The 27730-nt window shown below is 45.2% G+C and overlaps 1 protein-coding gene across 3 annotated transcripts in view; it reads right to left on the bottom strand.

Annotated features, from left to right (window-relative positions):
• The window catches only part of MYO7A (myosin VIIA), a 100380-nt gene that overhangs the window by 15727 nt on the left and 56923 nt on the right, over nucleotides 1–27730 (bottom strand). For 2 of the 3 annotated variants that reach the window (XM_040055494.2, XM_058419307.1), the window contains exons 14-31: nucleotides 27367–27502; nucleotides 26849–26955; nucleotides 23443–23499; nucleotides 18234–18371; nucleotides 16013–16171; nucleotides 15569–15661; nucleotides 14006–14100; nucleotides 12809–12893; nucleotides 11719–11937; nucleotides 11458–11565; nucleotides 10698–10907; nucleotides 9938–10141; nucleotides 8952–9128; nucleotides 7210–7299; nucleotides 5863–5990; nucleotides 5204–5330; nucleotides 1681–1800; nucleotides 808–981 (exon numbers count right to left, since the gene is read on the bottom strand). In XM_040055494.2, the coding sequence (XP_039911428.1) occupies nucleotides 808–981; nucleotides 1681–1800; nucleotides 5204–5330; nucleotides 5863–5990; nucleotides 7210–7299; nucleotides 8952–9128; nucleotides 9938–10141; nucleotides 10698–10907; nucleotides 11458–11565; nucleotides 11719–11937; nucleotides 12809–12893; nucleotides 14006–14100; nucleotides 15569–15661; nucleotides 16013–16171; nucleotides 18234–18371; nucleotides 23443–23499; nucleotides 26849–26955; nucleotides 27367–27502 (2427 nt within the window). The remainder of the gene's footprint in view (nucleotides 1–807; nucleotides 982–1680; nucleotides 1801–5203; nucleotides 5331–5862; nucleotides 5991–7209; nucleotides 7300–8951; nucleotides 9129–9937; nucleotides 10142–10697; nucleotides 10908–11457; nucleotides 11566–11718; nucleotides 11938–12808; nucleotides 12894–14005; nucleotides 14101–15568; nucleotides 15662–16012; nucleotides 16172–18233; nucleotides 18372–23442; nucleotides 23500–26848; nucleotides 26956–27366; nucleotides 27503–27730) is intronic. The other variant, XM_040055495.2, reaches the window with a different exon arrangement.

Genomic DNA, 27730 nt, shown 5'->3' with positions numbered 1-27730 from the left:
GAATAAAAAAGCCTGTCCTGTTACAGAAATTTACCTGTCCTCTCACTGGGGTCTGCCATGAAGCCCCCAAAGCACTACATCTCCTCAGACTTAGCATCCCTTACTGAATGTATCCTCAAAATGAAGAGGACAGACTATAAACCATTTTCTTTTCCACCTAGAGGCAGAGGTGGCCACGTCCGTATATATACTTCATTCTCTTATACAGCAGCTCTTGGAATACTTGAGTTTCATTGACTTGCAGCTGTTGTCTTACCTGATGAAGCTTTACCCCTCTCATTTATGCTCACCTTTATTTTAACAGAATTTCTAAAAAATATATGTTTTTAGTTTAAATAAATCAGGTTAAATGCCAATGCATGCATGACAGTTTGGATTTCAGCTGATTTTGGAAGCTTAATTTCAATTCTTAGCTTTCCAATTAAATTTAATTGGCTTCCTTGCATAAAAATCCAGGTAGGCTGTTTTACTGGAAATTCATCTCTAATGAGCTTAACTGAGAGCAAGAGAATAGCAGTATGTAAGTATGTAGGAGGAAAGGAATTTCTGAGGGTTTCTGGTCCACCACACTGGTCAGAACAGCTGCATGTTTGAATGGGTTTCTCTGTGTATTTTCCTGTTAAATCCTGAATATCTCCAAGGAGAGTGATTTGCCTACGACCCAGCTGCAGACTTTGACTACTCTTTTGTGAAAATCATGCTGACACTTGTACTGCAGAAATAATCCTTCTGCTTTCTGGAAATTATGAGACAGCAAGGAGAACCTCCCCCTTCTTTCCCAGAATTATTCAGGAACTTAAGATATACCTTGTCAAAAAGTGCAATGTAGAGTGAGAAGCCAAATCGGTCCTTCAGGCTGATTTTGTCAGACAAAGAATTACAGAGCTCTTTAGCAGTTGTTGCAGAGTCTGTCAACAGTGTCTTTGTTGTCCCATCCATAAATGTGACAGGCAGCATGATTGGTTTCTTGGACTTGGTAGCCTAAAGGATTAAAGCCAAACATTATAATGTTATGTGTATTTCAATGCTATTTATCTGCATACTCATCACCCCACTCTGGCAACCATTTACTATTTCCTGATCCCACTGACTGGCTGCTTTTCAGTGTAACACCACCATATTTATCAACAGGATGATGTACAGTCAGCCACCGGAAGCATTTGGAATTCACAGATATCTTGTTTAATACATTCACTCATCAAGGTGCCTAATCCAGTAAACACAAACTTGCTTGGGAATGCTCATGGACAGTGGAGCACAGCTGTATATGCTTGCAATTCAGTTTAGAAAATGAGCAATTTTTGCACAAACTGCCTGTTCCAGCTATAATTATCCCCAAAGCAGTCTCAGGGACCACTCAAAGGAGGCAGCCAGCTTCATCTGGAAGATAGTTTCTTTGAACACACTGGGGCTTGCCCTGTGCCAACTGGCCTCAATGCCAACAGCGCACATTTAATTTACAAATACTGATGCAGCTAAAAGGATTGATCTCCAACATACTCTGGAGCAAATCCAGGATGTACGGGGAATGCAATATGTTGGAATTGCGGTAAAAATCTTGACAGAAATAGTCATTTTGTTGTCCCATACTCTGTCCTGACAGAGATGTCGTTCTTGTGACAGTGAAAGGCTTAAACCCTGAGCCCCAGTTCCCTGGGGAGGACATGGAGGGGCTCATACCTGCAGCTCCAGCCAGCTGGGTGGCTGTGTCCTTGTCCCGTTGGCAAACGTCCGCCTCAGCCTCTCTTCACAATAGGGAGCATAACCTGGGGGGCCCCCGCTGATAAAGTTCCTTAAATACTGTTGGCAGCAGAGAACACATTGTTTCGACCTTTGGCTTAAGAAGCCAAGCATTTGCAGAAAGTAATGTTTTACTGGAGAAAAGCCCTCTGTGACTAATGACAGTGATACCACTCAGGCTCAAATATTCCTACACCACATTACTGGAAGCTGAGAGAGAGTAGACAGTCTGTACCCCTGCCTTGTTCTTCTACTGTGCATTTCTGGCCTCAGAGGAGATAAGATACCACGCTAGGTAGACCTTTGATTGAAGCCAGAGCAGCAGCTTTTCTGTTCCTGCTACTGCTGCCAGTGATTTCTATCTTTGTAGATAGAAATCTATAATTTTAAAGATGCGTTATAAAATGCTATTGAGAGTTGGCCAAAAAGACGGGAGTGAATGAAAAAGATGTGTAAATAATCATTCAGGGGAAATGTAAGTGAATGCCACTCAGAACATTTAACTGACAGCACAAAAGATCTTTCACAGTGACATAAAACAGATATCTCCTTAGTAAGATTTTAAATTGCATTTTGGCCTACAGCAAATTTGAAGCACTTCAGTGTATGTTAAAAATACAACCACATTATTGTAGACAAAATTAAATCCAGTGATCTCCACAATGTGAAAGATAACACATTTAAAAATATTACACAAACATCTTGGCCAAAATGTTAGCTAAGATGAATAAATCTGAAAATCAAAATTTTCAGAGAGACTTTTATATAAAGAGTTCTCTGAACGATAACACACCTCTATTCCTTCATAAACACAGAGTGCTTTATAACATTGGCAGCCATAAATAATATGGCTAGAGAGACAGATATCTCTGTCAATCATTACTTACCAAGACACTATGAAGCACCTAAATAATATAGCTAGGTTAAAGGGATGAGATCTGCTGCAAATGATTGTAAGCAGTCGATGCAATGTGGAAGTGTAGTTTAATTATGCTATCGCTAATAATGAACTATATAATTACACATTTTTTCACATTTCTACTTCCTTGTGCCTGAACCCTCCCACCTAGGCCCACTGTTGGTTGAAAGAAAGGTGCAAAGAACAGGAGTGCTAATGTGTCTTGGCCCATGTTTAACACATGATGCAATAAAGGTGTCTAATGGGAACCAAAGCGTAACTTGAATATTTGGGAACTGGAATACATATTGAAGACGTGCCTCATTACCAGTGAAATCCTCAAAATGTTCAGTTCTAATTGATACTTTCGAATGACAGAATCATAGAAGGAAATGGATGCCATTCAGAGGGACTTGGACATGCTTAAGTGTTGGACCTGTATGAACCACATGAAGTGTAACAAGGACAAGACTGATTTCCTGCACCTGGGCTGGGTCAATCCCAAACACAAACACAGGCTGGACAGAGAATTGATTGAGACTAATCCTAGGGAGAAGGACTTGAGGTTGTTCATGGACAAGAAGCTCAACAGGACCCAGTGGTGTGCACTCACAGCTCAGAAAGCCAAACGTGTCCTGGGCTGCATCACCAGCAGCGTGGGCAGCAGGGTGAGGGAGGAGATTCTGCCCACTGCTCTGCCCTAACCAGATCCTGCCTGGAGTGCTGCATCCAGCTCTGGGGCCCCCAACACAAGAAAGATGTTGAGCTGTTGGAGCAAGTCCAGAGGAGGCCACTAAGAGGCTCGGAGGGTTGGAGCACCTCTGCTATGTAGACAGGCTGAGAGAGCTAGGGTTGGTCAACCTGGAGAAGAGAAGGCTCCAGGGAGACTTTAGAGCACCTCCCAGAAATTAGAGGGCTACAAGAGAGCTGGAGAGGGACTTCTGGTAAGGGTGTGGAGTGACAGGACAAGGGGATGTTGGCTTTAAACCACAAAACAGCAGGTTCAGATTGGGCATAACGAAGAAATTCTTTCCTCTGAGGGAAAGAAGGCACTGGAACAGGTTGCCCAGAAAAACTGTGTCTGCCTCATCCCTGGAAACATTCAAGGCCAGGCTGAATGGGACTTTGAGCAATCTGGTCTAGTGGAAGGAATGCCCTCCTGGCAGCAGGGTTGAACTAGATGAGTTATAAAGATCCCTTCCAACCCAAACCATTCTATGCCTCTGTGATTCTATCATCCTGTGATTGTATGATTCTATGTCTGAGTCTCCAGAACTACTTATAAATTATTTCTGACAAGTGCATCACTATCCAAAAGTAATCTTCTGTTATTAAAGATTAAAACCAACACAGCTTCCTGTGCCATACTTCTCAGATCTCATTTCCACACATAATTTAATTTTCTGTGACTCTGCCAGTGATTTATCTTCTTTATTAGATTTCACACTCACAAGGCCCAGGGATGAAGGAGGCCTTTCTATTCTTGGCTTCAGCTCTTTCAGTGCTGAACATCCAGTACCTAATCTGATATCTACGGAAATTAATGGAACATCTTTATTTCCAGTCAGGCACTGGAACAAATTGTCCAGGAAAGTGGTGGAATCACCATCCCTGGAAGTGTTAAAAAAAAAAAAAAAAAAAGAAAAAAAAAAAAAAAAGAAGCAGATATGGCCCCTCTGGACATGCTTTAGTGATGGCTTGGCAGTGGTTGGACTTGATCTTAGATGCCTTTTCCAACCCAAACAATTCCATGACTCTATAACTCATTTGGAAAGCAGACTGTTCAAATCTAGGCAACAGAACTTTGACCAGAAAAGAGAAAAAGAAAATCCTTAGGAACAATGTGATTTTCAAAAGTGTCAGCCACTTGCCATCTCCCACTGACTTCAGTCCTACTGATCCATAGTGCTGCTGAAGATGGGTTACAGGTCATCTCATGTGGCTGTTTGGAATTGGAAGTTTTTAATATGACACATGACAGGGAACACAGCATCATTCAGAGAGCACCTTTGCAAATGTAATTCCCATGTAAATGAAGTCTTCTCTTTTCTATGTGCATTTTTTTTTTTGTATAAATTCATATTTGCAATTGACTGTGTGCTATTCCTTGCCAGTTTTGGTAGAGTAGATGCCTGAGGTCATACTGTCAAAGCCAGTAGATGCTGAATGCACAGACCTTTGCATATATGAAACAGAGGAGAAATGTGGGCTATTCTGGTTGTGTAAATTCCACTTGCAGCCTTCCACAAACAAATTTCCTACCAGAATTCACTTAATCACATCTTCACACATATAGGTGCAGGAGACATCATCTGATTTGGTTGTCTACATTACCTTTAGAGTCACAGGAAAGAGACAGTCACTTCACAGGAGTGACTCATCTGATTGCCATTAGACATTGAACTTGGGATTATGAACAATTTTCTTAGGAACTCTGTCATCTTCATTTCTGGCAAAGACTGGGATTCCCTCTACTGTGAAACCCAAGAGAAAAGCTGGTCCCATGAGTGGTAAAGAAAATGTATTGGTAGATAATTCATTAGACAAATGTCATCTACAATTTACCTTCACAAACTTCTCAGAAGGAGCAAAACATCCCACACAAAGAGACATCAGGATCCAACCCCTAGCATGGCTGCTTTTGGACGGGTTCTGAGTCAGCTGCTTGCAAATTTGACAGTAGATTTCATCCCTACAATAGGAATAAAAAATAATTAAAAGTTAAACAATAAAAAAGAGGAATTATTTATCATTAATTTCTATTAATAAACATGAACACATAAATTGGCTAAACTAGAGATGTGCAAGTGGCCTTCATTTGACACTTTCAAATTTTTGAATGCTTCATTTAGCAGCTGAAATGAGTTTGAGTTTTTCGTTAGCAGACCATTAAAAATATTCACACAAACAAAATAGATACAGTGGTCAAATGGAAAACAGAGTAGTGAGGAACAAGAGCGGGCATTTAAAAAAACAATCTAGTGTCATTAGGAGTTTCAGAAATGTTTGAATCCCTTTGCATGGTCTTTCCACTGGGCCCGATATGGACAGTAAGGAACATGATCCAGCCCAGCCTGCATTACACAACATAACCACAACAATTATAAAACGAGAGCTTTGTAAAGCTGCAAATAATATCAAACTTGTTTGAATAGCTCAAGAAAAGCTCGAGGAAGAAGGAATGGAAAGAATGGCATGTTCATGCCTTTGTTTTGATTTCTAACCTTAGGGCTGGCCTGAGGATGCCATTACCAATAATGAAATGGAGCTTCTCCAGGTTGGAAGTGGGTCGGTCTTCGAGCATGCTATTACCCTGCAGCGTAGACTCGCCATCGTGAAGTCTCTTTGTCACCTGCCAACCAGACATATTGGTCTCTTTCAGGACAGCCAGTTACTGTGTCCCCCCCGCCCCCTCCCAAGTGTGTGGTGCTCCCCCAGGAGGATTCCTTCACCAGCCAGGAGGGCTCTCAGAAGTTCTTTGATCTAGGATCTTAACAGCAATGGGAGGGTTTGATTGTGTTGGCTTTAATCATGTATGGGTGAAATTAAATATGGCCATGTCTAGTCACTCTTCCACCTGCTTGGTCCTTTCTCAGGGTTTCTACAATGGTATCCCCCTCTGCATCCCAGCTCAGAGCTGGTCCTGCTGCTGGGAGAGGCCCACCAAGGGTCTTTGGAATAAACTATCTAACTGACAAGGAGGACCTGTCCCTTTAATTTAATCATATTAAAGTAATCATCAGTGTTTTCACTGGCAAAATGGACCCATTCCCCATGCTAATGATGCAGCTGAAAATGCATAAGCATGGTGCTGTTTGTGAAAACAAGGATGGCATTTGTCTGCCTAGCAGCCCACTCTCTCAGCTAGTCAACCCCACCTCCATTTACAGAGAGGGACATTTCTAGAATGTCTTCAGAGCCAGTTAGGGTGAGCTGGATTGGCCCCCACTGACCTCTAAGGGAATATCTCACAGAGCAATCTTCACGCTCTCAAGCAGCTATAGCCAGGTAACATGGTGCCTGCTCTGGAAATGGGCAGTCTATCAATAGTTTCCATCAGCCCCACCTGAAAGATTTATCATTCCTCACTCTTTTGAGATGGCATTTCTCCAAAGCTCTCAGCTTGGGGTAACTGCTCCCATGGGGAGTTTTGTCCCTGGCACTGGAGCGGAGCAGAGGATGGGAGAGTGCCGTTGGAGACCCCACCTCTGCTATCTATGGTAGAGGGCAGGAAACTAAAAGCAGGGGTAACAATCAGACCATCACAGAGTGGTGAGAGGTATCGGCAGCTGGACGGAGGGCTGTGAAAGAGGGGAGGGAAGGTGCTGGATGGATGGAGAACAGGAGCCGAGGGGAGGCCGGCGCGAGGTGCAGAATGACTCAAGGAGACACGGGAAGCCAACCTTTCCCCTTAAACACTCCTTAAATCTTTCAGGCAGAGAGACAGGTAGCGCCAAACCCAGAGGAGGGCTGGTTCTATGTTGTCTAGGGAAAAGCAGAAGAGAGTCAGAGAGGGCTGCAGACAATCCAACGGCACTTGTGCTGCCAGGCGGCCAAGCGTCTCCCCTCACCTCCTCCGTCAGTTTGGATTTCTTCTTGAGTGTTAAGGAGACCAGTTTGTGCCGCACACTGTTCTTCTTGTGCCCATCAATGTGAGTACTCTGAAAAGCAAGAGGGGTGGATGCACAGTGGTGAGATGCAGGTGCTGAACAAGTGCTCTCTCTGCCTCTCCTGGCCTCCTGCAAAAGACCATTAATCCTGAGCAGAGGGTGAGATGTTTCTAGTGGGAGCCAGAAGCCTGGACACATATTCCTGTGCCCCTTGATAACCCAGGGCTGGCTCTGAATTTTGTAGATACTCTTTAATCAGTAAGTGTCACTCAGATGAAAATTATATACTGGGAGCATATGAAACACTTACGTTGAACACATGGCTGATTTGTGCTTAACCCAGGTCCACCCAGTTCTGCTGTATGACAGTGGAAATGCGGTGAGCAAGACCACTCTCTGAGACACGACATTTGCACAGCAGGTTTTTACCTGGAAGTCACCTAGCCAGGGATTCACGGACGGGTAGTTACCCACTGTGGTTTCATAACTTTTAACCAGCCCTGTGCTCTACCAAGTTTCCCAGAAGAACACCTTTGATGTGGGACAGCTCCAGGCACTGACTATAGATCATCAAATTACTCGCTGGCTTTCTACTTTTATAGCAATCTTTCGGACAAAGTTAATCTCTACCCATTTAAACAGCTTTGAAAAGACCATGAATTCACACCCAATCAACACTTTCAGTCCTGTGGCTGTGATGGTTTATATCCATTATATATGAGTTGGTGATGTAATCCTGGATTGGCATATCATTTTGTTCAGGCATCTTTTTGTACTGTGAAGAGATGATGTAACCACAGAGAAAAAGGATAGCTTAAATTTCCTACTCTTCTGTACTACCTGATATCTCAGTTGGCCAAAATAACACCTTTTTTGTAATAAACAAGCAAGAAATTATGGGTAGAAGGAATGAAAGGTGATTCTTGGTGTATACTTTTACAGAATTATGATCCTGAGGCTACTCTCATCAGGCAATTCACTAGAAGTGCTGAATAGTATCACCATTTCTAAGAACAAGGAGATTTGTTAATTTACCTCTGCAAATACTGCAGAGATTTGTCAAGAAAACTTCTTGAAAATCCAGAAGATGCCAATAGCAGATTATATCTCATCCTATTGAATAAAGCAACTTCCAAAGATGGAAATGTATCAGCACTGTGGACATTGATTTATCCAGAATAATGTTTTGTCTGGGAAGGATACGAAGATGAAGTCCTCCAATGACATCCAGAAGGCACTCAGGATGCAATAGGGATTTTTTTTTTTTTTTTTTTTTTAAAATTTTTATTTCCACAGCTTAATCTCCTGGTAACTAATTACTTCTTGCTCTAAGATTAAGGGCACATTTTTAATTTAGACTCTTCTGACTCAGGGCAGATCAAAAGGAAATCCCCAAATAAGAAACATAGGACATTGCATTCCCCCTCTGTACTTTAGCCCTGCAGGGTGGAGGAGAGAGATCAAAGTCCCCTGAGAGATATCAGGGCACTTCCTTCACTGGAGAACATTCAGCTGGCGGACATTCAGTTCTCCCTGTGAGGAAGGGACAGGATCACAGGCAATTCTCCCTTCGTAGCATAGAGTGCAAATAAAATCAACAAACTGACTGCCTGCAGCAAACCCCACAAGTTGTTTCTTTCTGACACATTTTAATATCCAACACCTAATAATAACAACATCTCTTTTGAAGACCCAGCACTTACCTCTCCTTCTCCCTGCAGAGCCTGCAGTTCTTTCTTATAGGTCTTCTTCCCAAGAGTCTCATAGATCTTGGTCATTACTGGTATCTTCTCACCACCATCACTCATGGCTGTGTGATATTTTGGCTCAGGGAGGTCTCCCATGAAACGCAGGATAGTGATCCATACAGCAAGTGCTGCCTGTTTGAAAGGGAAGAGAAGTTACACCCCATTAGCTCACACCAGGGCAGTGGAGGAGGTGGTCAAGCCATGTTGAATCCATCAGGATCCCCACTGTGATCTCTCTGTACATCAGCAGGAGATAAAGTACTTTCTGTGCCACAGGTCACAGTTTTGCCTGCAGCACACATCCTCTCTGAATGCTGGGCAGGCTGCTGGCTGGGACCACACAGGCTCTGTGTTCGTGCCACCGTGAATGTGTTTGTGAACCCTACAAGGGGTTTGCTTCTTGACAGGAGATGCCAGCCTTATCAAGGGGCAGGGGCTGGCAGCTCCTAACCCACTGCAGAGGGGGAGAAGAACCACAGGTCATGGATAATATGCATTATATGCATATTATGCATGGATAATATGCAGGTTCAATTAATTTCTGCTCTTGTACTGCTGGCTATGGGACAAGCAGTTCTCTTCTAGCTCTGCACTGGTATGGATGACAAGGCAAGAAGCAATTTTCCAGCTCCCTAGAAGCTTTACAAGTGGTGCTGAAGCAACAATTTCCATTGCCTCTGCCCTGAGTCCAGAGCACCTCGTTGTCTTAACACAAATACCAAGGTACAGAGATGGATCCTCCTCTCTAACGCTCCATCCCTCTAATATTCACTGTCTCACCAGCACTCAAAGCATACTGGTGCGACAGTGGCCATGGACACTTGTGCAGAAGATGAGTGTATCCCAAAATGGAAACTCCTGGTGCCCTTTGGCTGGGTGGTTACCCAGGCTTGCTCTAACCCGCCCTTGCCCTGCTCAAGGTTTTTCATCCCCTGCCTCACCAACTGGTCTCCTTCATCTTCATGGTACAAGAGAGGCTGCTTGAGGGGCCGGCGGATGTACGTGTGTGTTGTTGTGCCCTGGAAATACGTGGCAGCAAACTTGGCAAATTTGTACTCTGAGAGGTCTTCCTCCTCCTCCTCAGGGAGGGGCAATGCTGCATCCAGGTCCTCTTCCTCCAGCTCCTTCTGGACTTGCTCAAGATCCTGTTGTGGAAGGACAGGTCAGACACTCAGCATGGCTTAGGATATCAAACTACCATTTCCCTTTGGGCCTGTCTTTTCTGCCAGTCTGACTTCCATCCCAAAAGCAAAAGTCAGCTGGAGGAAAAACATGGACTATAGCTCTAGAGCCCACACAAAGCCCAAGCTCCGAAGGAGAAATGCCTGTGCCCAGGAATGTCCCCGGAGCAGTAGGTGAAGCAACGAGCATAGCCCCACTCATAGCATGGGGAAAGGGTGTCTAAGAGCTAAATGCCATGAGCTGTGATGAACCTAAAAGGAAGGATCTCAAAGGCCACAAGTCTTTGATGACCTTATAGTAATACTGCTCTCCTCCATTTGGTAGTTCCAGGGAAAGCTGCCAGGCTGCCTGCCACATCTCTAGCCACAGCACAGTAACCCTCTGGGGCCACACAGGAGAGCCTGGCCTTGAAGGAAGCCTTCAGAGACACACTTTTTTATTACTGTACTCTCTCTTGATCTATTAATGTTTTGCTAATGCCTGTCATGTGATAGCCAGGCTCCCATACATCTCCAGTACCTCAAAGCCATTGGGCGCCTGTCCCTCCTGGCCAGGAAGGGAGGATGTTGTCCCCAGGAATCCGAACATTTTGTCCACCATTTCTGAGTCATTCACTGGCTCATTGCGAGCTCTCTCCATTTTTTCTAAGAGCTCTTTCTTCCGACGTGCTTCCTCTTTCTCCTTTACTTCTCTCTCTGCATCTTCCCGTGCCAGCTGGGCCAGGCGTACCTGCAAAAGGAGAAGTGCAATGACTGAACTGCTCCTTCCAAAGAGCTGGCAGTAAATTCCACAGGGCCTGGCTTTAGGAAGGCAGGCTGCCCAGTGTTTAGGGCACTATACCCGGATCATAACTTGTAGCAAATCAGGGACCTGTCCATGTCTCAGTTTCTCAACTGCAGAAGGACAAAGCAATGCATTTTCCCCATTTCTTAGTGCCTGTTTATGGGTATTGGTCCATGCACAGAAACTCTCACTGACCTAATTTTTTTCTTTTATACAACAGCCCTGCATGTCCACACACACACAGAATGTCCCAGTTTCCCCTTTATACAGTAGCAAAAGTGAATAATAACTGTAATCTCTGGCATTCCTGTGCAGCAAATCAGAAATTCTGGAGCAGATTCAAACTAATAGAGCACAGAGTACTTTAGAGAATTAAATACAAACCACTCAAGCAGGGCAGAAATCTCTTAGATATTTTTGTCATTGCCCCTCAAAGGAGCAAAACTAGTTCCCGGAGAACAGACAGAACCCCAGAAAGAGATCAGTCCCCATGTACTTGGTGTTTCTTTTCTGCTTCTTCTTTGGCTTTCTTGGCACTCATCTCCTTTCGAAGTCGTTCCTCTTCTGCCAGCCGAAGCTTCTCCGCTTCCAGGCGTCGATAATACTGAGGGAATAAACAGAAGAGCCTTTCTGAATAGGCATCTAATTACTTTTGGATTTTTTTTTTCCCCCTTAAAAGCGGATCCCAAGGGCACGTGACACAGCAGCGTGTATTTCTCCGCTCTCCTCATCTCCGTTTCCCCTCCAGAGCACTTACTTCCCCGCGGAGGCGCTTATAGAGCCTTCGGGCGATCATGCCCCGGGCGTAGGCCTGGACGGTGAGGACAGCCCAGAGGCGGTGGCGGAAAGCCCTACGGACCAGGTAGCCCCGGCATCGCGCCTGGAACTCGATGATCCGCCGGCGAGCCATGTGGTACTGCTTGTGGAGCTTGCGGGATCGGTACAGGGCCTGCAGCCTCAGGAAGCCAATCCGCATCTGCAAGAGGGAGCGCGATGAAACCACCCCGCCAGCCAGGGGCACACCCACCCTAAGCAGATTTCCACTGCTAATCTCCTGCTTGCACGGCTGCCAACAAGAGCCACTGAAATCAGGCCCCATGACAGCAAACCTTCTGGAGGGAGGTTCTCCAAGAGGGTGGGGAAATGAAGCTCTCTGGCTGCTGAGTTGATTCAAAGCCCAGGAAGGACAAACACAGTTTCTTCCTCACTGAGCCTTTGAAAGGCCTCAGGATGTCTGGCTAACCATCCCAAGGTAGCCACAAGCCATGAGGGTTGCTCCTACAGAGGTCCAGCATCTGCAAAACCCCTGCCTGACAGTCAAGGCGCTGTTTGATGGCAGGAGGCAGCATCCCAGTCAGCCTGGAAGTGGCTATTTCTATAAAGCTGCAGACTTGAAAGATTATATTGAGATACTTTAGACCTTAACACACTGTCCAAAAGACCCTGCTGTTGGGTCAAAAGTAGCTGGAACAGGGAGAGAAGAAGACTATGGACTGGGATGGTGACAAACTCAAATATGGTCCCACATGGAGATGGAGTCCATTTTTTAGAGGAAGCTGCTCCTGAGTTTTGAGTCATCTGGAAACTAGAGGAAGACTTACAAAACCCCAAATGACCAGTTGGTGCAATGGACATATAAGTCACAGGGGAAAGAACAGCTAGGAGGTGATCTCTTCAATGAGAAGACAAAGCAAAAGAGCAAACTTCCATTCATTGCCCCAACTGATAAAAGCCAACCTCACTACTTCTGACATTCAACAGGACATTGTGAACCAGGAAACCCTTATATATGTCCCAGGTGAAACAGGCAGGAAGGCAGAGGTGTGAGGAAGCACCCCTGTACTTACAGCACCGTAGTTCTTCCTGCAGTTATGTCCACGCCAGTATCTCTGGATCATCAGGACTGAATTTCTCACTTTCAGGAAATTGGACCTGCAAAAGCATTTCAATCATTTGCCTCTGTGGTTTGGCCTCAAGTTATCATCATCTCCTGGGCCTCATTTCTTTGAGATTTGAACCTGAGTGTCCAGGTGGAATAAACACTGCATTTTTAGCTTGAAAATGTCTCCTTCCCCAGCTTGCCTTGCTTTCATCAACACATCTGTAGGCACTCTCTCTGAGAGGTCTCTGCAGGGAGATTATGCCACATTATGGGAATGAGAAGAACAGGAGATGCTAGGAATGGTTCCCTCCTTCCCCTAGCTCTGCATCCTCTTCTCACACCTAAAATCTCTTCCCTGTGTGTCCTTCCCATTTTGTTTCAGTACCTGAAAATGGACTGAATCCCACCCAAATGATGGGGAGCAAACCTCACCAACACCACGCTGCTATCCCCATCTTCTCCTCCTGTCCTTCTCAGCCTGATCTGATGCCACCTGCATACAACATGGAGACAATTGTGTTGGGGGGCCTGGGGGGGCCTCACTACGATAAGTGTGTGGAAGATTGAAGAGTCATTTAGCAGGTGCCCTTTCTGCAAAGCACAACCTGAGTCACAGCCGTGGCTTGGACAATCAAAGAGCATAGAACCCCAAGAACTGTCCCTCCTCTGTAGGCGAAGCTTGTCCTTGGCTGTGGCTCCCTCTCTTTATCCACAATGGTATCATGAGCCACCTGTCCTCTTCCCATGTCTGGAAACTGGGTCGCAAAGGGAAGAGTTCTGAACCCCTTGGGCCTTGGGGAGAGCAGCTTTAGTAGCAGTAGGTGACCCAGTGTTCCCTCTGTAGTCTTGTGGGGATCTCCAGAGATTGGACTCTCAGCATTGCCACTGCTGCACTGTCACAGCCAACACCACATCCCCTGAAGATGGCACTGAACAGGGACAGGAGGTCCTGTTCTGGCCAGGTTTGAGGCAGATAACACAGGTATCCTCTTGTTTCCTCTACGGTTTTCCCCCAGTACTTGCTGCACCTGAGTGTCGACATATCAGGGGTTTCCTCTGGTCACCTGGGCATCAAAGGAGTGACACAGCCTCTGGGAGCCACTTGCTGGATGAAGCATCCCACATAGCCCACCTCCCATTTGGCCGTGGGGTCCATACCTACCTGTCTTTGTACCCACGGACCACCTTCTGGATGAGGATGACTTTGTCTGTGATGGCCTTGTCTCTCTCAATCTCCAGCAGCATGTCGTGGTGGTCCTGTGGGAGGAAGCAACATAACACCAATGTCTCAAGCTCTCCCTCTGCCTGATATGTGGCCAGAGCGGGTGGTTCAAGACCCTTTTACGGGATAGTTGTTCAAAATAAACTCTTAGGTCATTTTACATCCCAAGTATTACCCCACCTGCTCACTGGGGAAGTCCCAACATAAACCCTAGTGATCTATGGTTTTCACTCCCAAATTAACCAGATCATTCTAAAGCTGCAAATGCAATACTTCACAGTCTGAAAACAACTGAATTACATTGTCCTTCCTTGCAGAGCTCCCTCCTAGTGCTCTCAGCCAAGGGAGCAGCTCCTAGGAGCACTGGAGAGATTTGTAAACAAACTCCAGGCTGCCTGGGTCCTATCACTTCTTCCAGCCATGACTGCAATGCCTCCCTAACCAATTTCTCCCTAAGCAAAAAAAAAAAAAAAAAACAAAAAAAAACCCCCCCCAACAACCAAAAAAAAACCAAAAAACCCCCAAACAAACAAACAACCCCCCCCCCCCCAAAAAAAAAAACCCCAAAAAACCAACACCACCACACACACAAAAAAACCAACTCCTCAAAACACTGAATTTCCTTTGCCCTGCGGCCTTCAGATGCACCGATCCAAGCTTTATTCTGATTCCTCCCATGCTGTGTGGGATTCAGCCTTCTTTCCCAGTCGTGGCAGGTTGAGCCATGCAGCACTGGGTGCAGCAGAGGCAGTTCCACACATTTCCTGCTTTGCTCGGCCTCCCGCGGCCCCTCAGGGCCTCCCGATTTCTCTGTTTCCTGTCGTGACAGCTGTGAAATCTTGATAACAGGCTCTGGAAAGAGCAACTAGTGGGAACAAGTCCTGGGGGAGAGATGGGGGTGTTTGTGCTGGCAGTGGGATTTGGGGATGAATTTAGGTGTAAGCAGCCAGGGTTTATCATTGCGATTTTTGCTCAAGAGAAGCCTCACCTTCCCGGAACAGGAATGGGTTTGTAAGGAAAGATGAGTGTGTCAGGGGTTGCAGGGGACCTGCAGTGTTGGACTGCTCTGTGTCAGCTGGACTGATGCAGAAAAGGAGACTGTAGGCACATCTTAGTTTGCACAAGGATGTGCAGAAAGCAAAATGAGTCTGTTGTGCTCACGTCCCTCTCTCTGCAGGGCTCTGCATGGGATTCCCTCCTACTGCTGTGCCTTTTGGACGAAGGCAGGAGAGGAAGCTGAACCACTCAGCGCAGGAGGGAAAAGGCTGCGCGCTGGATGTGACCACTTTTGCGTCGGTATGGATTTGTGAATGAATCAGCGCTGGCACTGTGTCAGGACTGCTTCCTGCCTGCTGCTCCTAAACCGGCCCCAAACGTTCTGCCTTAAATCAGGTTCTACCCACTGACATGCTAGCCCAGAGACCATGGATAAGGGTCACGTCTCATGATGGAAAGGAAATGGTAGGATCCAAGATGGTAGAGGGAATGTGGAGAATCACTCACCTTCAGAAATATCTTCGTCTTGCCAATCTGCCAGTCATCATCCTTCCCCAGCACTGCTTCAGCAATGCGCTGGCATGTCCCACGCAGGTCACCCTGACAGAAAAGGAGTTGGGATTCACCAGGATCAGACTCACCCACTGCTCCTCCCAAGCCCAGTGTAAACCTTTTCTGGTCCCAAATCCTGCAGTTTTCTGCTAATGAGTTTCTTATGGCTTTACTGTCATTTTGTTTAAGATGAGTGAGACGGACAGGCTGAATGTGGCTACCTGTCCCTGCCAGCCCTGTCACCATTTTTCCTTCCTTCCTTCACTTGGAAAGCCAGGGCACCACTGTGACACCTGGGGATCAAATGTTGTGTCATTGTTTTAGCAGAGGAGGCACACCCCATAATCTCTGGAGACTGCCCAGCAGAGAGCCCTCGTTCCCTGTGAAACAGGATCTCACCTGCTTGTACGCTGGCTTCACCCCAGGCATGAGCACCCGGTACCGGTCCACGAACTCCACGAAGGTGTAGCGGATGGGGTATCCGGCCCGGCGGATGCGGATGGTCTCCATCATCCCCGAGTACCTCAGCTGACGGACGCACAGCTCCCGATCAAACAGCTGGGGAGGTTACAGGACACAGGGGCTTGATTGGAAGTCTTTCTGGGCTAGTTCATTGCACTTATGGGCAACTATGCGCTCCTCCACGTGGGTCTGATGAGGCACAGACTGCTGGAGGCGGTTTTGATTTTCTTTGCATGGTTTTGCTGTCTAATTCATCCCATGCCTTTCTCTCAGATGAACCAGAACAATACTCAGAAGCAGCAGCATGGGATGATCTACAGACCCAGAGAGCTCCAGCCAGCATCCCGATACAAACAATTTTTTTTCCCCTCTAAAGCATATTTCAGAAGGAAGTAAAAGTTTTAGAATAACAAAAAGTAACAAACAGTCAGGACTTTCCACTGGCCTTTCACTTCCGCTATCCCATTTCCTATCACTATCAGTACATTTTCCTTCAAAGGCAGGGACAGAAAATGATCTCTCAGACAATGTTCTCTTTTGCAGTCACCCTGCACAGCTCTGTGTGCCTTTATCTGGGATTTCTTTTCCTTTGGATTATTAAACCAAGGCCAAAATTAAATTTAGCAAGAAATTACATTTCATATCACACTGCAGTCTCTGATTCAGTGTTAGCTCACTTACTCATTTATTTAATGGGAAGATTAATTTCTCTTTGTCTAATTCTTTCAAACTTGAAACTGTTTTCCTGTCGGACTGAAAGTTTTGCAGACAAATAGGTTGAACAGAGACTTCTGGCTTAGCACTTGCAAGACCCTAAGAAAAACAGGCTTCCTCTGCACGATACAAAATACCAGACTGAATTCCAGACATCCAGGTGTAAAAACAGAGCAGGGTCAGGGCATTTAGAATAATTTGCTAATGTCAGTTCAGGATGCACACCTATTTCTCAACACCACCTATGTTCAAAAAGAAGGTCTTGTTCTAATCCCTGCTCAGATGATAATCGCAGATCAGACATACTGTTAAATATTTACCCAATATATTGCATTAACATGCTAATAGGTGCCTTTTTACTCTCACCAAAACCAGGATAAGAGCACAGTAAAATGATCTGAGAGACCCACCACACCTTTTGCTCTGCATCGTATTAGATTCATTGAACAGCAAAAATAAGTTTCAAACAAACACTGCTTGTACACAACAGCTCTGAAATTCAGTATTTTATGCTTTTTTACACTCAGCTGAGCTTTACTAACAGACACTGACTTTAGATAAAGCTCCAGGCCTGGCGAGATTATCTATTAAATAAAGATCTTCCTTTCCAAGCAGTATCACTATTAAGTGGTGAGCAGGAAGCAGTGATTGCTCACAGCGCCAGTGGCCGATCCTGCAAGATGTGGGGAGTGGGATCAGGGCATGCAGCACCCACCATATCACCTGCCTCCTGCTGCAAAACTCGGAGCCCCTTCCATAAGCAGTTTGTGGTCAGGGGGATTGAGAACCCTCTCCTTCCTTTTCATTTGCTCCTAAAAGTTTGCCCCCAGAGTGCTCATTGCTTTTGAAGCAAATCACTATGAACTGGAACAAGATAACTTCTCTCACACTGCCTCTGTGCTATTTTGCGTCTATTTTGCTCTGCTTTTATAATTGCTGAAGAAAATAAAAAGGCAGTGGAAAGGATCAAACAGGATTTAAAATGAGGGAGATCCACTGGGAGCAACGATTTTCAGGAAAACACCTATGGGAAGATGATTTTTAGAAAGCACTGAGCTGTGCCACAGAACTAAACTCATGGCTCAGCTGAAGTCTCTGGCAGGAAGGAGCCTACCCCCTATGGAAATGGAGAGGCATTTCCTATAGGATAAAGGGCTGCAGGGTGAATTCCTTGAGATGGTCCTCGGGAAGAAAGGCAGGGTCAGGAGCTACCCCCGGCAAAAACTTTTGGGGTGCTGTTGGGCTGCAAAGCAAGCGCCGGATTTTGCCAACACTTCTGTGACTCTGTTGCTTGCACAGCGGGCTGTGGGTTGGTTTTCTAAGCGTGCAGGGTTAATCCTGACTCCGCTGATGCCCAAAGGAGTTTTGCCAGTAGCTCCAGGGCAGAATGACCCCACGGGCAGTCCCATGAGAAAAGCAGCCAGGAGAGAAAAGCGGGACTTACCATGGGCTTCTTGTACTCATTGGGCTTGATGCAGCGGACAAAAAAGGGCTGGCACACGCTGAGAGTCCTCATCAACAGCTCCAGGGAGCGCTTGAACTGGCTGCTGAGCGTCGGTGAGCGCTTCCTCGTCTCTGCTCCCTGCAAAACCGCAGCGCAGTGCACTCAGGAAATGAAAGGATAACACTGCCTTTCCCCTCTGGCTGCATCCCCAGGAACCTCCTGCAACAGGCAGGGCCAGAGCGGGGAGAAGGGACAGAGGTGGTTGGAAGTTGTACAAGGCAGGAGAGGGGAAGCGCAGAGCCTGTGAACTTGCAGTGGCCAGGCTCTGGCAGCCTACTCCATATGGCTCTGTTCAGTCAGGAAAAGTGCCGTGATTTAATTTCTCCTGCTTGAACCTTCCCGTCTGACTGGAAAACCCATCTTCCCCATGCAGATCCACGAGGAAGATCTGCCCATAAGAGCAAACAGCCTCTTCTGGGCCATCAGAATCCTCTGTATTACAGCTTGGGGCAATGCACCTGCCCAGGGATGCTCTCAGGAGCAATGTGGACTTCCCTCTCCCCAAGCATTGCAGCATGGGCATGCAAAACCCTCTGTCATGGTTCCTCATGTCAGGCGAGGCTCCTCCCGCTCCCTGGAACAAGAACCAGTGACTCATTTGGGGTAAAAACATAATCCAGGTAAATGTGCTTCCGCAAGTTTCAGAAACTTCTGCTGAGATTGCTCAGCCTGTACTACCACAGATTTGAGCTGCTCTTGGAAAATAATATCAAATAGACTAAAAGAGGTGAGTATTTAGGGTAGGGGGAATCAGGATGATTTGGAATATTTTTCTTGGTTTAGCTCCCTTGATCAAATCAATAACTCAATCTCTATTTTGAGGCGTTTCTAAATGAGAATGTGTATGTTTCCCTTAGTAGTCCCTTTTCCCTGCTCTGGGAAAACCTTGTTAAACCACCTCCAAGTGACGTCCCTAGATCATTTCATGTGCCAGCCACTATTACCTAAGTTCATTACACATCAGTTACAGTGGTGCTGTGCATCTAGTGGGGTCTGGTGTTCATGGAGCCTTTGTGGGGCAGCAGGAGGAAGAGTTGGTGGAAGGGCACCAGGAGACAACCCCCTCTCAATTAAAAACAGGGTGCATGTATAACATGACCTGTGACATGACCTGATGGCCAGAGAATTCCAGCAGGATTTTAATGCATTTTTCCTCCAAATGTCCTTTTATTTGCAGGTGGTCAAGCCACATGTGGAGTCACAAAATCCTCATCTGCACTGGCCTTGCTGCCATGTTTTGCAGTGTTTATTTGCACATTTTTGTTGCCGTGTTTATTTCTAATTTTGCTAAAATCCTTACACATGCTTCATCACATAGCACTAGTAACCTTTAACATTCCCACCCCTCAAAACTGAGGAATTCCATAGAATCATGGAATAGTTTGGATGAGAAAGGATTACAAATTCCCTCTGGTCCAAGCCCTTTGCCACAAACAGGGAGTTTACACAGCTCAGGTTGGACGTGATGTTGAGACAAACCCAGTCAAGACAAACACAAAGTTGTCATGGAATTCCAACAAGAGAAAACCCAGCTCATGCAAACACCACAGAAACCTGGCCTGCTTGTGCAGAAGAGCCTTGGGGGGCTACCACTGATCTCTCCCAGCAAAATCCTCCCTGGAAGGACAAATTGCTAACAAATCTAGAGTAATGAATGGATACAGCTGCTACCTGCAGAACACTGTAGAGTGTGATGCTCATATTTTGTTGCAAATTTTCTGATGAAAAGGCTGTTTCAGCAGGAATCCTGGTTTGAAAGGCTTTGATGAATGTTTTCTTAACACATTGCTAAATTATGCACGAGGTCACCTCTGTGAGATGTGGAAGGATAGCCACAGGGATTAGAAGCAGCAACAGATGCAGCAGCAGGGCTGGCAGTCAGAAACAATTGTAAATTTTAGTGAGTTTGGGCTTGGCTGGGAGAGATCATTTTTAAGCCATGGTGTTAGGAACGGAGCAAAACTTTGTACAAGGGTCTATAAGGGAATGCACGAGTGGTTTGCTCCCAGACAGCAAGAAATGCCTCTCCAGCTTGCTAGTGCCTTGCATTTTCTTGCATGCTTTGCATGCATCCAGATCTGGCAAAAAGCAGTGGTGCCATCTCCATCCTTACATCTGAGAGCTTTTTACTGGGAGGGGTTGGAAGGAAGGGACAGTGCCCAGAGAGTAGCTTGTCTTCCTGTCCAAATAGTCAGAGTGGTGTGGGCTCCCCCTGTCAAGACCACATGGTCCCATCAAGGACATTTCAGGGCCTGACATTTGTGCACAGACCTCTCTCACTGGTGGGCACCACCCCTATGGGCACTTCTCGGGCTCTCGGATACACAATAAATACTCTGAAAAGTGTTTTGCATCAGCTTCATCCTTCAGGGATGGGTGACACCACTCAAGTAACTGCAGTTCCTTCTGCCTCACCTCAATACCAGCTTGGAGAGAATCACACTTTTTCCCTTACTTCCACAAAACAACCCCAAAAAAGGAGAGGAGCAGCCTCTCAACACAGCCTAGCACTCTCAATCCTAGCACTGAAAATGCAGGATTTACTGCAGAGAAGCATTTTTTTTTAAGCTAAAACCAGACCCAGTCCCCATAACCTGATGGAGAAAGAGCCGGTATATTCTGCTTTTCCCTGTCCAGATACTTCCTAGTTTTCAAACTCTGAGACTGTAACATCTTTGGGACCCAGACTACCTCTTCACTGGTGTCTGTACAAAGCCCAGTAGAAGGGAGGATGAGACCTGTGTAACATGGGGAAGGATGAGCAGGATTCACAGGTGCTGTACCCCAGACTGGAGCACTCAGCCTGTACTCAGCATCAAAGGAGGAAAAGACTCAAAAAGAGAAGAAAAAAATGAGTAAAAGAAGAGAATTAGATGATTTACAGAGAGGGAGCATGCAGAAGAGAGTTTAGGATGATGTGCAGACCAGCATGACATCCGGACATGCTTCAATTCCACTTCTTTCTGCCATCTCAAGCCAGTCTGAACTTTGGAAGTGCCAACACATACATGGCTGTTTGCAGTAACACCAAGACAAAGGGCAAGGAGAAAGGCAGCTACAAGGAGAAATGTCACTGAGCCAGAAATGGTAGAGGTTATTCCTTCTGTCCTTCTGCACCTTTCCCCCCTTGAAGGACCAGGCCTTGTGGCTGCTGGTGCCCCAGAAACACCATCAGGAGATGGCGGCCTGCTTAAGTGGAAATGCAGAAAGATTAAATACTTGAGTAGGGATAGGGAAGGAGGGTGAAGCATGTCACAGCAGCAATACTTTAGGGAAAGGTTCTGGACAAAGGACCATCCTCCCAACTCGTTAGGATTATAAGGTCACTACATTGAGCCATGCCAGTGTGACATGCATTTTCTGGGCAAAATGATGCTTTTTCTTTGATATATTTTTTATATGAAATGTCACTGGTGCGGCCTTCACATGACTACTGAAAGCTGAGGCCACCTCATTCTGCAGTGACATATAGTGAAGGGAGTCTTTCTCCTAAAGGCTGTGCAGTCTGGAAAGTGCCAACCAATGCAGAGCTGGACAGACATGGGCTACATAAAACAGTGCCAAGTATCCCTGTTTTGAACTACAAGCTTACTGACATGTGTATATATATATATATATGTATATATATATATATATATATATATATGAAAAATCATTTTTATCTTGGCTGCTCCACCTTTGCTTCAGTGTCTAACAAATATGAGCAATTATTCACCAGAAAACCTACAAAACATGAAGTTTAGTTGTAAGATCAACTATGACAACAACAAAACTTCTGTTTCCTTGTATTACCTCTTGACATCTTCAGAGCAAAAAGCTGGTCTAAACATTTCCAACAGATTTTGCATGTTTGTCTCCTGGATTTAATCCCACCATAGAATCACAGAACTGTTAATGGTTTGGGTTGGAAGGGATCTTAAAGCTTATTTAGTTCCAACCCCCTGCCATGGGCAGGGACACCTTCTGCTAGACCTGGTTTCTCAAAGCCCCATCCAACCTGGCCTTGAACACTTCCAGGGATGGGGCATCCACAGCTTCTCTGGGCAGCCTGTGCCAGTGCCTCACCACCCTCACAGGAAAGAATTTCTTCCTAACACCTCAACAAAACATTTTCTCCTTCAGTTTTATGCCATTCCCCTTGTCCTAACACTCAAGGCCCTTGTCAAAAATTCCTCTCCAGCTCTCTTGTATCCTTACTCAGGAAATACTATGATTTTTGGTACAACTCTAGAGCAAGGCCCAGTGATGTGTTCAAATTGGAACAGTTTTAATCATGATGCAGAGGGGAAGGAGTCCACCTCTGGAATTAATGGCTTTCAGTCATTTTGGGTCAGATCCTCCTCATTGGAATTCCAAATCCAAACATCCAAGATACTGCAGAGGTAAAAAGGGATGAAATTCAGTCCCATGCAGAGAGCTGAATTTTGAAAAGCAGGCTAATCCTCTGGTTATCAAGGGGTTGTAGAAATGTGAGCAGAATCACAAAGCTTATATCATAAAATCTTTAGCGCACAATATTCTATTTTATGGCCAAATAACTAGCAAGCAGGTTTGGGTTATCAGAATCAGTCAGTAGTTAAAATGCAGCAGAAAAGACCTGAAAAAGGTGCCAAAAGCCTGTTTTGATGATCATGACAAAATTTCATATTATCTTGTCTCTGAAAGCATTTCCAAACAACCCAGAAATGCAATCCAGGAGTCTCTCTTTGCATGTGAGCTTTTTTGCCTCAAAAAGTGCAAAACAGGGTCAGATTTGCAGCTGTTTGGAGGAATAATGTCCCACTGAAGCCAATGGTGGCACCATGGTAAATAACAGCCAAATCTCAGATGATCCATCTGAAGTTATTTAAAATGCTTCAAATATCAGGAAAAAAAATCCTCAAAACGTTGGCTGAGCCTGGTTCTGATTTCATCCAAACCAAATTTCCATCATTACAAAGTTCTTCTGAGTTGAGTCCTAGAATTAAGTGACACAGTCATACACCTGTACCTATTCAACAAGCTTTAAAAGTGCTCTCCAACACATCGGTCACTTGAAATGGATCCTCTATAGATAGTGCAGGAAGAGAAATAAACCAACAGAAGTAAAGCACAATCCTTGCCAAAGAGAGGTGAGTATACAACAGAGGAACTCATGTATTCAGTTTACCTTTGGTGTGGGTGTGGGCGACTGGCCAAATGTGCTGGATGCATAGCCACAGAGAAACTACACGAAGCACAGGTAAAAACAAAAACAAAACAAAACACAAAACAGAGACAGAGAAGAGTAAATAGTGAAAAGAAGGAATAACTGAAATGGGAGCCTGACATTTTTAGTCTTGGAAGTCCAGCTGTTATATATCTCATGAAAAAAATGCATTAATTCTTAGATCTTTGTCTAACTCTCTCCTGGCTTTTCTCCTTTGTTTTGATATTCACTTCTCTGAATCTGAGGGAATTGCCAGTGTTCAGCTCTTGCTTCTTGAGAACAAACTTTGTACATTTTCAACCTCATTCTTTATCCATCCAATTTCAGCCATCCTCACTCTTCTTCACACATCTCTGCTCTCAATATACAGTGGTTTGGAAGGTGCCAGGAACAAAACACAAAAATGAAAAAAAAATAAAAAAATTCCCCCCTTCCTCCCTAATTTTAATCCCAAAAAATCAGGTATTTTTGATAGAATTTAAACTTTTGCCAAGGAGAAAGCCCACCTGCCCAGTTTCCCATTTGTTTTTCACTTTACAGGGTTTCATCCTCCACTGCTCCTTCTACCTGTTCCTTGAGCAAGCAGTGCTGACAGTCCACACCAGCTGATTCCTCAGAGGAACAGTGTACAACTCCCACTCAATCCATAATTTCACCTGGCACCACTCAAAGCAACGTTCCTGTTCAGCAAACACATGCAGATAAACCTTCTCTGGGATGACCATGAATAAATGAGACTTTACAGCCCCATGTGCTCCAGAAATACCTAGTTCACCACACAGCTTTCATTGTGTACAAATATTAGGTCTTTCAGGGACAAAATAATGTTCACATATACAATCTCAACCAGTTTTCAAATTTCCCTGATCTGTGGCTTTCTCAAGTTTCTGGAATATAAGGACCCCATTTAAAAGACTGAACGTAAAGCAGATGTGGACTTACTTGTAACTGACTCACAAAATCCTACAAACTCATGAAAAAGATCCTCAGGACTAAATTTGGAAGGTGTTGAGAAAAATGCCTCATGATTTGATTTAGCCCTTAGCAGAGCAGCCACTTATTTCTTTTTAAGAGAAGATGTTCTATTTGATTGACCAAGCCTGAGTGTCTCTGGGAAGTTCCTCCATAGATTGCCTCACTGAAGCTCAGGGAAGGCATGCACAGTTCCAAGACATCCCAAGGACACTTCACCACAGATCTTTGCTACATGCAATCAATTTCCATGACCCAGGTGCACTTGCTCCTTCGCTTGGGGCACTTGTCCTAAGAAAAGGGCTGCAAACATTACTGAACGTTGGTGGAAAGCAACGGCAAAAGCATCTCAGCCCCATGTTGGATCCTGCTTGTCTGAGAATTTTTGTGTGGTGGTGTCTAGGGAATTAGTGCTCCCCAGGTTCACAGTGACACTGTGCATGACTGGGAGCTGGTACACAATGTTGGCTCTTCTTCCAGTTCCATGGCATCAGGCTAAAACTCTCTCCAAAAAGAAAACCAGACACCATTAAAGTATTAAACCACAGAGACCACCACTTGGAACAGATTCTGAAGATATCTAGTGAGACTATAAAAAAACTATAAAAAAACCCCAAATGGTTTATGCTAAAAAAAAAAAAGAGAGGGTCCCAATGCTTTCAAAGGGTTCAGTTCTCAGATCCTAGACAACATCCAGGCAGACACCTCAACTTTGCTATTATATACTTCCAGCATCTTTTAAAGATGCCTTGGTAGGGATCCCTGTGAGAAAGCTTGTGTGACTGTGTAAATCCTTTCATTGACGCCCCAGAGTGCATCTCTGCTCTGCCCAAAGAAGAAAGAAATCACTTCCAAGGTCTACTGCAACGTTTATACCAAAAATAAAAAGCAGCGAGGAATAAGCAATAAAAAGCAAAGTAAGCAGCAGCACTGATGCGAAGGGAGTTAGTGTCTACTTCAACAGGAGTATCCACTTCTGAGGACAGCTCTGAACCCAACAGGAGTGTGATGCCAATTGGTAGCTTGATTAGTAGTTGATAAATGTCCTCTTATGCCTCATGAAGCCAAAATGATAATGATCATTAATTTCAGCAGGAGCAAAACTGTATGGCTAAAGGTTATGAGCAAAGCAGCAAGTAGCATATTCAAAGAAATGTCTTGGGAATGTAAATATTTCCTTCCCTTGGCAAGTAAAGGAATTCAGCACTTACAGCTTGGCACTCCTGAGAGTCCCTAAGTCCCTTGGTCCATCAGTGGCATTGGCTGGCATTTGGAAATGGGACTCTGACTGCCAAAAAATTTGTTTGCTTTGAAAAAACGTAATCCCCGTACCCTCTGCAGTCCCATGGCTTTTGCCTTGGGAAAGACTGGGAGATTTGGCCGTAGTGACTGATCGGTATAGAGTTTCACATTCGGCAAGACTGATATTTTAAAACACTTCATACTGTAATTTTGGGAGCAGGGCTGAGTAGGGAGATTTAGATGTTCAACTTCCTGAAGAAAATATCATATATTTGTGTTATTAAAGGTGAAATGGTCACGAATATCAACATTTAAGCTGGTATCCCAGTAATAAATGCTCAACCGTGTTGGGAAGGGTTAAAGCAATAACTCTGCCTTTCTCTGAAACTTCAAGGCACACAGTCTTCTCTCACACTGAGCATGCAGTAAGCACATAACCTACTGGAGGACTGGGATGTGGAAAGAGGAGCTTTGAACTTCAGCTTTCATAACCGGTGTTCCCTCTCTCTGCTGTTGCGACAGTAAAACACAACTGTTCCCTCCAAGTCCTGTTGCAGTGCTTAGGGACCAGCAAGATTGTCCTTTTGTTATACTGTGGTCAAAAAGCTTTTGGCTTTTACTTGGACTCATAGAAAGGTTTGTGTTTAAAGGGACCTTCAAGGTCACAGAGTTCCAACTCCCCCGCCATAGGCAGGGGCACCTTCCAGTAGACCAGACTGCTTGAACACTTCCAAGGATGGGGCATCCATAGCTTCTCTGGGCAGCCTGTGCCAGTGCCTCACCACCCTCACAGGTAAGAACTTCCTAACACCTACTTCTCATTCTATTATACACACATCTGGATGACCTAACCAGAAGGTACAGCTACTTTTCTCTCATATTTCTACAATCACAAATTTAATTGTTCCAATCCCTACACAATTCAGAGGGGTAAACCCATCAAAAAAATAATATTTGATGAACCAAATGCAGTGAACTGGGGTGTGAGTGTGGATGCACCCGTGACACTGCATTAACACCTCCTGATGGTTGACTCTCACTAACAGGTTTGAAACACCCCAAAGAGCATCAGAGCAATGTGACTCCGCAAATCTTCCACCCCTTCCAGGAACACCCCTCCTTGTGAATAAAGATATTCTCCCGCCTGCATTACCATTGCCACATCTGCTTGGAAGATCTGCTTGATGAATTTGTTTTTTGAGGAATGCACCAGCTGAATGATGTCTCCGTGCAGCGTGTCCCTGTTTTTCTCCAAGAAACCTAGAGAAATAATGGGACAACACATAGATGACACAGTGCAACATGGTCAGCATGGCAGCTGCAAGCAGCTTCTGGGTTTTTGGATTACTGGATGTTCTTGGTGAGGTAATGGGAGTAATGAGCAGGCAGAGAGAGAGGGACCATGACAAGGAAGACAGAGGCACAACTTCACGCTGGATTGAAGATGCAGTGGTGCAAAGCACTGCCATTCTGTCACGGGCACACACAAATGAAACAGCACCAAACTCTGCAGCCCATGGGCACAGCTGGAGGGCCAAGTCATTGCAGCCAGAAAAGGAACACATTGACACTACTGTGGACTACCACCCTGCCCTGCTCCAACACAGCAGCGGCTCGTTTGCCCATGAGCATCCCCTCACCCGCTGCAGTGCCCTAGGAGCTGCCCCGTACCTTTTGTTTCGTAGTAAACAATTCCAGCAAAATGGTTAATGCCAAACTGGGTTTCATAGTTATTCTTCGGAGGAATATAGTTGGTGTTAAGCTTGTGCTGGGAGTTCAGCTTGTGTAACATGGTGGCATCTGTACCCTGCACATGCATGAAAAGATCTGACATTTAACCCAGGCTATTCCCATTGAAACAATTTTCCAGTCAATAGCACTTTTCCTTCTTGTCTTGGTGACAATGTGCATTTATGTTGAGACGTGATATGTTGGAGAAGATATGTCAAGTGCAGAAATTATAGAAGTTGATTAAATACCACTGGTATGTAATGCTGCGTTCAAAATAATGCTCCAAAAGGAGTATATTTAACAT

Source organism: Hirundo rustica, chromosome 2 (assembly GCF_015227805.2).
Source record: "Hirundo rustica isolate bHirRus1 chromosome 2, bHirRus1.pri.v3, whole genome shotgun sequence".
NCBI lineage: Eukaryota > Metazoa > Chordata > Aves > Passeriformes > Hirundinidae > Hirundo > Hirundo rustica.
This window is presented reverse-complemented; position numbering and strand designations above follow the sequence as displayed.